The sequence below is a fragment of the Notechis scutatus genome, chromosome 6, assembly GCF_049901735.1.
Source record: "Notechis scutatus isolate UNSWTSFEM ecotype Mainland chromosome 6, rNotScu1.2, whole genome shotgun sequence".
NCBI lineage: Eukaryota > Metazoa > Chordata > Lepidosauria > Squamata > Elapidae > Notechis > Notechis scutatus.
Genome location: NC_142014.1, coordinates 62,096,945 through 62,106,442, shown reverse-complemented (window position 1 = coordinate 62,106,442; position 9,498 = coordinate 62,096,945). Strand labels below are relative to the sequence as shown.

General features: G+C 40.9%; 1 protein-coding gene across 1 annotated transcript in view; it reads left to right on the top strand.

The window, feature by feature from the left end:
• Positions 1 to 3,144: 3,144 nt before the first annotated feature.
• DENND11 (DENN domain containing 11) overlaps positions 3,145 to 9,498 on the top strand; it is a 30,544-nt gene continuing 24,190 nt past the window's right edge. Inside the window, exon 1 of the mRNA XM_026695068.2 lies at positions 3,145 to 3,622. Coding sequence (XP_026550853.2) covers positions 3,364 to 3,622 — 259 coding nt within the window. The 5' untranslated portion in view covers positions 3,145 to 3,363. The remainder of the gene's footprint in view (positions 3,623 to 9,498) is intronic.

The following is a 9,498-nucleotide window of genomic DNA, read 5'->3' as shown; positions in this document are numbered from 1 at the left end:
ATAAATAAAAGAAAGGTTGGATATAATGTCTCTTTTATGTAGTCTTCCAACCAGAGAAGAAAAGGTTTCTGCAGAAACAAAAACATTGAACCAGCTAGCAAATATTGCCTTACTCTCAACCCTTTTATGACAGAAAAACTTATTCAGTACCCCAACAGAAGTTGCAGCAACTCAACTGATACTGAAGCACAGTAGCATCAGTTCAAACTTATCCTTGAGCTTCCTGTTAAAACCACTCATTAGGCCTTATGGATTATGCTGGAGGAGTTTTACAAACATCACTTCCTGCATATCCTCTGTGTTCTCTAAAGTAATTCTGTAAAAACTTGCATCCTCTGTGTTCTCTAAAGTAATTCTGTAAAAACTTGCATTGCTCGGTGAGTCACTCAGAATTAAATGAAATTGCAGGATGAGTTGATGGACCTTAACCAAAGGCAAGACAAGGATGGCTTTAAACAGAACACAGATCACTGAACTAGTTCTGGGGAAGGGAATCTTACAGTTTGGAACTAATTTGCCACTGCCTGCTTCCAAAATATCTTTTACTATCAACAATTTTCTGGTCTCTGATCCAATTCTAACTAGGATTAGGTTCATCTCTGCTTAGGTTTTTGAAATAAGCCCAAGTCAGCTAGATCCTTCTATCTAGCAAGTGATTGAGACTCTGGAATTTTCAGGTAAAATTTGGGAAAGATTTCCAGTCTGAAACATGAAAACTATTGCCATTAAAAGGACCAAGGTATGCTGGAGACCAAAGTTTTGCAAACTTGGCAGCTTGAAGATATGTGGACTTCAACTCCCAGGATTCTTCAACCAGCATGCTGGCTGGCGAACCCTGGGAGTTGAAGTCCACACTACTTCAAGTCACCAAGTTTGAAATACAGTGATCAGTGTCCACTATTTATGAAAAACACTGGAAGGATCAGAGGTGGTATTCAGGTTCTGACCAGTTTTGGAGAACCTGTAGCAGAAATTTTGAGTAGTTCAGAGAACCAGCAAATTCCCCCTCTGACTGGCCTTGCCCCCTTCCATTATCTGCCTCCCAAGTCCCAGCTGATCGGCTGGGTCTTCTTTTGTTGCCCTGCACAGGAGAATGGAGCTGGAAAGCAGGTTAGTGGGGTGGGGAGGGAATGGAGATTTTGCAGTATCCTTCCCCTGTCACACCCACCAAGCCAGGTCCACAGAACCGATATTAAAAAAAATTTGAATCCCACCACTGGGAAGGATGATAGCAAAAAGGAAAGGAAAGAGAGCCAGTTTGGTCTATTGGGTAAATAGCAGGCTAGAACCTGGGACACCATGAGTTCTAGTTCGGCCTTAGCCATGAAAGCTGGCTGGGTGATCCTTGGACCAATCACTCACTCACAATCCAACTCACCTCACAGGGTTGTTGTTGTGTGGGAAACAGGGGAAGGAAGGTGTGTTGGATATGTTCACTGCCTTGAATTATTTGTAAAAATAATAGATGGGATATAAATAATAAACAAACAAATAAACATATGCCTCATTGCTTCAGTTTGGAAATTGATAGCCCAGTGATGAAAATATTAATATTGTATTAACATGCAAAAAAGGGTTTAGTTAATACTCCAACTAAACAGGTAAACCTCCAGTATTGCAAACCATTTTCTCTAATTTCATATTACCAGCCAATTAAAAAAAAACCTTTCATTTTGTGCTTAATAAAAAGCTCCACCAGAAGTGTGGATTCTCACATGGGTGAGCCAAATCGTACAGATTTATCCAAAAGGAAAACTTTTTGGATAACAATCAACAGAGCTTGTGACTGACGAGACTGCTGTCTTGTAAAAACATGGCTTGTTTTCAGACACACAGATTTATAATTTTAAATATGATAGGCAAAATAGGAGACAAATGTGCTTTGGATATGTTCACTGCCTTGAGTTGTTTGTAAAATTAATAAGAGCATGATGCAAATCTACTTAGCGCATGTAGGATTTAATATCTGACCGCACTGGACACTTAGGAAGTAATTCCCATTGGAATTATGTCTATCAGTAAACAGTGTGTTATCTAATATTGTCTGGGATTTATGGCCTTCGTATTTAATCAGGTTACTAAAAGATCTTAGTATATGTCATTGACATGCAATTATTTTTCCTGTTTGTGGTTGATTTTCCATCTTACAGGGTATTGTGTGTGAGCTGTTTTAAAGTACAGGGATATTCACAGGGTTGGTATTATTCACATCCATCACCAGAATCATTTTGAATGAGGTGGTATATGACCCAGGACTGACATATTACATAGTAAGTAATTGCATGATAAGGCCTGTAATCCTTAAAAGCCCCTGCTCACAATATTACAACCATAATCTGGTTTTAGTGTATTGTGTGGAACCCAGTCATAATGGTTTATAATGTAAAATTCAAGCCTGGTGAAGTGATCATTCAATAAACCAAGCTGAAGCCTAGCCTGAGTTAGGATAAGGTGTGTGAACCAGCCAAATTATTATATTTTGGTTCATTTAGTACAATTTAGACTCCTCCTTCCCTATGTCCAGGTGCCTTGCCAAGCTTGCTTAATTTTCATTCTGGCAAATACTTGTTGTGGCTGATGTTATGAAAACTGAAGCTGTGTGGTTAGTTCAACGTTATTATGCAAACCCCACGATTCAGCCACGTTTAAAGATGATGTGCCAAAGCGAGTTGGTCCCTGACCATGTCACCAATGGCATGATGATGATGATAACAATAACAATAACAACAACAGTAACAACAACAATCATCATCATCATATCTCGTTGGCAAAACTCTGAATGCAGATCCCATAGGCCCCATCTAGTGGTCGTCGGAAATTTTGCAATCCAGATCTGGGTCTCCAGTCTGAGGAAATGCACAGCCCAGCTATAAACACCACAATACTCAGAAATAACATAACGGTGGTCTTAGCGGATAGCGGACCTTACAGGGAACGGTTGTGAATTTCAATGCTACCGAGCGGACTGACGTTCAATGCGAGTAAAGCTTTAAATTCTGTGGGGGAGGGGCGGTTGTTTTTAACCGAAGTGAGATTCACTTCTGGCCGGAGCTTGAGTAGGATCCGGCTTTCCAGCGCTGCAATCCTTATGCGCTTCTATTCCAGAGCCAGCTCCAGTCCGACGGGCGCGGGAGGGTTGCTTTCCCATTAAAGCCATGCAGAGGACCTTCCAGCTTCGCCCGGGCTTGCGTCCGCGATCGGGGCGCCGGGAATCCTTCCCCAAGTCAGGCCCGTCGGTTTCTCCTTGGAGGCTCGGCCGGGGGAGCCCAGGCAGGCAGTCGGTGACGGGGAGGCGGAGATCGAGCGATCGCGGAGGCTGCTCAAGCGCCGCCCTTCACCTCAGCGCGCCGCAGCTGGCCGGCCATGGTGGAGCAAGCCGACGACGCGCCGCTCCTCTTCTGGGCCGAGGGCCCGGCCGTCTCCTTACCGGAGCCCGGGGAGCCCGGCACCTGGAGGGGCTGTGGCTCCACCACCTCCTCCTCCTCCTCGGCGTGGAGGAGCGGCAGCAAAGGGGAGCCGGTGGTAGTCGGTCCCGGGAGGCGCCTCCGGGAGCAGGAACCGGCGCAGGTGGAGGAAGACCAGATCGTGGCAGTGTTCGTGGTCACTTTTGACTCCCGCACCGGTAAGCTGGGCAGAGGTCCGTCAAGCCAGGGATGGGAAGCTGGATCTCTTTTCGTGGGGAGGGGAGAGGAGGAAGGATCCCCTCACCCCCTGTGCGACCCAGAAGGGCAGCTAAAGGATGGCTTGTTTTTACAGCAGCAGACTCTCTGCAAGCATTCTCCAGAGCCAGGGATTTGCACCAGAGTCTTTTTTTCTTTTGGGGGGAGTTCAGACGTCCAGGTTTCCAAAACCGAGCCTTTCTGACCATGTCCAGACTGCGGCTCTATCTTCCTCCCCATCAGTTTCTCTCTGGTTGAGCCTGGGGATTAAAGTGCAATAAGCTATCTTTGGCTTTTTGTTTTTTATTCAGAGGTTGAGAAACCGTGGGTGTCTCCAGCTTCTGCCTGGGGTACCTAGAATTGAAAATACGTTTGGTGCATATAAATTTCTAGCTTGGAGGGGAAATCCTTTGGGTAGATGGCTTCATTTAGATAGGCTTGCACAAAGAGATCGTTCTTCCTTATTTTGGATGCATATTAGCTATTGAAACCCAGGACTTTCCAAACTTATTCAGTCCAACAGAAGATAGGAATTTAGCAGTTCCCAAAATTATAGGATTGTTCCCTATACATGGCCCACGCATTGGTGGGATGAAATGTCTTGGAAAAGAGCGTTTTTGAACATGATATAAAACACACACACAATTCTAGGCCTCATGTTGTTCCATCCGCCTCATTCCTTCTTTTTTCCCCACTTACACTTTACTGTTTTTAATGGGGAGGGGGAGAGGTTATTCAGGAATGAGTAGATGCCGAACCTGTCCAGTCTGTTTGGTCTTGAGATCCATCAGCAGACCCAGGCCAATGGAACCTGTCCAATCTGTTTGGTCTTGAGATCCATCAGCAGACCCAGGCCAATGGATACGAACATAGATATGGACACAGAGTTAAATAACAGGCTATTGGTGTTCAGATGCTAATTGTCTCAAGTGTTCAGAGAGTAGAAGCTATGTACATTTTCCATTTATCCATATTCTGTCACCTTCAAATGGAGAGGGCAATTGAAGGTAAGGATGCTTCTTGAGTGTCTTTGGAGCTTTCCTACACAATGCAGAACCTAGGAAAGTCATGTATATATGTTCCAAGCCTAGGAATTTGTTTCCTGAACTGCTATGGACTTTGGTGGTTTGCTTGTGGTTCCATCTATATCCTTTTTTCCTTTCTTATGCAGCTTCATGGGGTGGGAAGTTATAGCCCGAGATAAAATATTGGGAGTCAATCTTCTGAAAATCACTAACCTCTCATCATAATTCCCGATCTCTCTCCTCTCTCTTTTTCTCCCAGCAATAGGATAAATATTGTACAATAGCATATGTGTATAAATTGTACTATATTTATGTCTTGTTCCTTTCTATCCTCCCAGTTTTAGGAACTCTGTTCACATTAGAAAATACTTCATTTACAGAAAGAAAGAAAAAAGACCCTCCCCCTCCAATATTTTCCCCTTCAGCTGCTGTAATAGTCAGATCACTCAAACAGTGATTTCTGCCCTATTTTTGCTGAACAAATCTATATACCAAGAACAATCCCTGGTTTGTGGTCTTGACTTGACTAGGAACAAGCCTTGGCTTGGCTAGTTGGCTTTAGTGTTCCACCTGGCAAGAGGAATAGGCTACATGAAGGGTAAATCATGATTCTTTTGGAATCTGTGTTACCTTTCCAGCCATCGTATGGACTTTACCATTCTGTGGAAGTAGAGACCCTTGTGTAACGTGTGAGGGCTTGGTGTAATGTTCACAGGTCACAGAAAGCAACTGATCTGGATGTTTTGTTCCTTATCTCCTAGCAGTCTAAAGATCAGTCAGGATGGTTCCCCACTAAAGAAAAAAATCCTGTGTATCCAGAAACTTTATTTCAGTACTGCCTCAGTCCTAATGATGCTGTTGGCAGGTGCCAATTTTAGATATCACATTACACTGAATCATTCAGTGACAAGTATACAGGCATCTCAGAAGCAAGAGTATCTGCATGTGTGTGTGTGTGTGTGTGTGTGTATGACTCACATGATCAAAGTCTTGCCCTGTGTTATATGCTTATGAACATTGCACGCATGTGGAAAGTATTGTAGAACAGTCAAGATGTGTATATGTATTAACTGATTCCTATATTCCTGAAATGAGCTTTCAATTTTGAAACAGGTTCTGGGTAAAGTTATCTGTGGTTTCCTTGTAAGAACTAAGTCGTCATTATTGCAACATTTGGGTGATGTAACCGTTTTTTTTTTTTTTGTATTTGCTGTTCTTCAGAACATCTAAATACTTCCTTTTCTTGTGTGGGTTTGTTTGCTTTCTACTCTGTCTTCATCCTTGGACAGGAGTATGGATTCACAGTTGCAATTATATTCTTTGCTAACTTATATCGCCAATGGTGACATGACGCCATCATTTTAAAAAGCCTTTATACAGGTAGTTCTTGACTTACAACAATTCATTTAGTGACTGTTCGAAGTTGCAACGGCACTGAAAAAAGTGACTTGTGACCATTTTTCACAGTTATGACTGTTGCAGCATCCCATAATCACGTGATTTACATTTGAATATTTGACAGCTGGTTTATATTTATGATGGTTGCAGTGTCCCAGGGTTATGTGCTTATCTTTTGTGACTTTTTGACAAACAAAGTCAATGGGGAAGCCAAATTCACTAAACAACTGTGTTAGTAATTTAACAACTGCAGGGATTCCCCTTAATAAGCAAGGAAAGTTGTAAAATGGGGGCAAAACTCACTTAACAAACTTCTCACTTAGCAACATAAATTTTTGGCTCAATTGCAGCCGTAAGTTGAGGACTACCTGTATAGGCTAAAGTTAGACTACTTCTTTTCAGCCCTCTGATCACAGCTCCCCCCCAAAAATGCTGGCACACCTTTTCTGCTATTTCAAGGCAGGATACTGGCCAAAAGTAGTATCAAGCTTAAATATTACATTAGAATAGAATAGAATAGAATAGAATAGAATAGAATAGAATAGAATAGAATAGAATAGAATAGAATAGAATTCTTTATTTGCCAAGTGTGATTGGACACACAAGGAATTTGTCTTGGTGCAAATACTCTCAGTATACATAAAAGAAAAGATACATTCATCAAGAGTCAAGAATCATAAGGAACAACACTTAATGATAGTCATAGGGTACAATAAGCAATCAAATCATGCTAGGAAACAGTCTATATATATCGTAAGGATTAAAAATTTAAAAAGAATTTATTGATGAAAGGGGGGGGGGGAATCCCAGAAAATGATGGCCTGGTCCACATGTCTGGTTTGAGTGCTCATCAGAACCATTATTATCTTTTCGCCTCTCCTAAATGTAAAGCATCCCTAACTACTAGAGCGTCTGTCCATTGCTGAGTTAGATGGTTACTAAAATGAATGGATTTGCATAGTAGCCTTACATGAGATACTTACCACTAAATAGATCATCTTAGGCTTTTGAGGGTCCTTTCATTTATTTATGAAGGCATTCAAGGAAATCACCATATATCAAACATATTGTCTTCCACTCACCTCATTTGGGAAGCAGTTGAATGGATTCTTGGTGATCAGAAGGTTAATAATAAACATTTCACTTTAAAAGCACTCAGCTTTGCAAATACTCAAATGGCACGTTTGCCCAGAAATATAATGATGAAACCTGTAGTAAATGAATTTGTGATATCTATATTTTGAGGTGGGGGATGTTGTTCCCATCCTTCTGTAACTGCTGTTTGACATTAAATGGTTGCCATATGGTGGTAGGGTAGTTGTAAAAGTTATTTTCAAAATGCTCGAAATGGCAGCTAACCCTCCAATTTGGGAGGAGCTGGATATGGGTCCTTTTGTCTCAGATGATTACAAGCAGCTTTTTAAATAAGCCTTATGAGGCTAGTGATAAACATTTTTTCCATTCTCTCCATATAAGTATTTAAGCCATGGACTGTGTGGAAATTTAGGTTCTTAACTTCTGCAGGATTATTTCTATTGAAGGGGACAGGCTAATTTGTCCTTTCATGAGCAGTGCTATTGTTTGGTAGTAGAAAAATATTTTTCCTTCTTTCATGATAAAAAAAGTTAAGTGTGCCAGAAAAAGGAGATTATTCATCACTTTCCCCCTCTTCTGAATGAAATTCTTGATCACCTATGGTGACCAAGGCAGCTGTTACACACAAAGGCCATTAAGAAGAATGCAGATACTAGCCAAGTCTACAGGTGTAGGTTTAGGTAACTAGCCAACATAATTGTTGATTTTCGATGCTTTCTCCTGTGCATGCCAGGAAGCTTGAGTTGTGTTGACCTTTATGAATGAAAGTGGCTTGGAGAACCAAGCCTTAGTATACTTTTGGACTCAGTTCTCTGGGCCAAACTTGAATGGCATGGCCTCACCACTCTTTCCATTGGCTACAAAAACCCTTGAATCAGCTTTAGGTATACGGAAATTTATTCTGGGAAATTAAGGCCTGTCTTAGAACACTTTGCCTTCTGAGAAGTTTTCAACCACTCCTCTGGCTACATCAGGGATTGAAAAGGGAATGAAGCACCACTTCTGAGTCCATGATGGCCTGATTCCAGTTTATCCACATAGTTTGAAAGATGGAAGAAAAGTGAAGTGTATATCTAGGTAAGCACAAATATGCTCAGGTTTTAGCAAAAGAATAAGAACTGGTAACACAGGTATGATCAAAAAGGGGAGATCTGAGGACAAAGATGAGAAAGAAGATGAAGGAGATGTAGTACCAAGTATTCTGGACAGGAAAAGTCTTTGAAGTGTGTTGCCTACAATTGTAATTTTTGGCAGCTCCTTAAAGCAGTAGAATAAATGAGTTCTTAAAAGAAGTAACACTTGAGAGATTTTCCTGATTAATAATAAATGTAGATAGATTTGCTAAGTGTGCCCACTTGAATATCCACATGGCTGATACAACCTGTAGGAAAAAGTCTATTTTATACTATAGATCTCTCCTCCTTATTGTATGAATAGCTAAGGGGTAGAGCCATCCACATACAAAAATATGAATATATTGTAAAAATACAAGGACATAGTTAAAAATGTTCAAGCTTTAAACTTAACAACAAAAAGACAATTTAAAATATAGGTAGTCCTCAACCTACAACTATAATTGAACCCAAAATTTATGTTGCAAAGTGAGAATTTTTTAAAGTGAGTCTTCCCCCATTTTACAACTTTTCTTGCCATATTTGTTATATGAATCACAGCAGTTGTTATATTAGCAATACGGTTGTTAAGTGAATCTTAACCTGCTTGTCAGAAGGTTGTAAAAGGTGATCACACGACCCCAGGACACTGCAAGCGTCATAAATGTGAGTCAGCTGTCAAGCATCCAAATGTAAATCACGTGACCATGGAGATGCTGCAATGGTCATAAGTGTGAAAAAATGGTCATAAGTCACTTTTTTCAGTGCCAAACGGTCACTGAGTGAACTGGTCTACCTGTGCTATATATCCAATAGAATAAAAGATAGTGAATGTCATTATTATTTTTTTATTATTGACCAGGTGCATTATTCTTTCCTATTACCTGTGGTTTTTTGCTGATTCTTCTATAAGAGAAGGCCCAGGGCAATTTCAGACTTCCTTCCAGGAAAGCTGTTTTGCTAATTCTCCCTGACCGCAAATTTGTAGTTTGTTCAAGTTCTCCTATTTCATTTAATTGAAAGTCATGCAGAAGCCACAAATTAGTCACTTTTTGCTTTACAAACATGCCCTACGAATCATGAATATCTTTTTTGTGAAAATGCACTTAAAAAAACGGATTCCAGTACCATTTCATTTGGAGGATATGCAAAGCAAAGATACTGCAGAATGTTTCTTGTGCAATTAAACTACAGATGTTACACAATTGG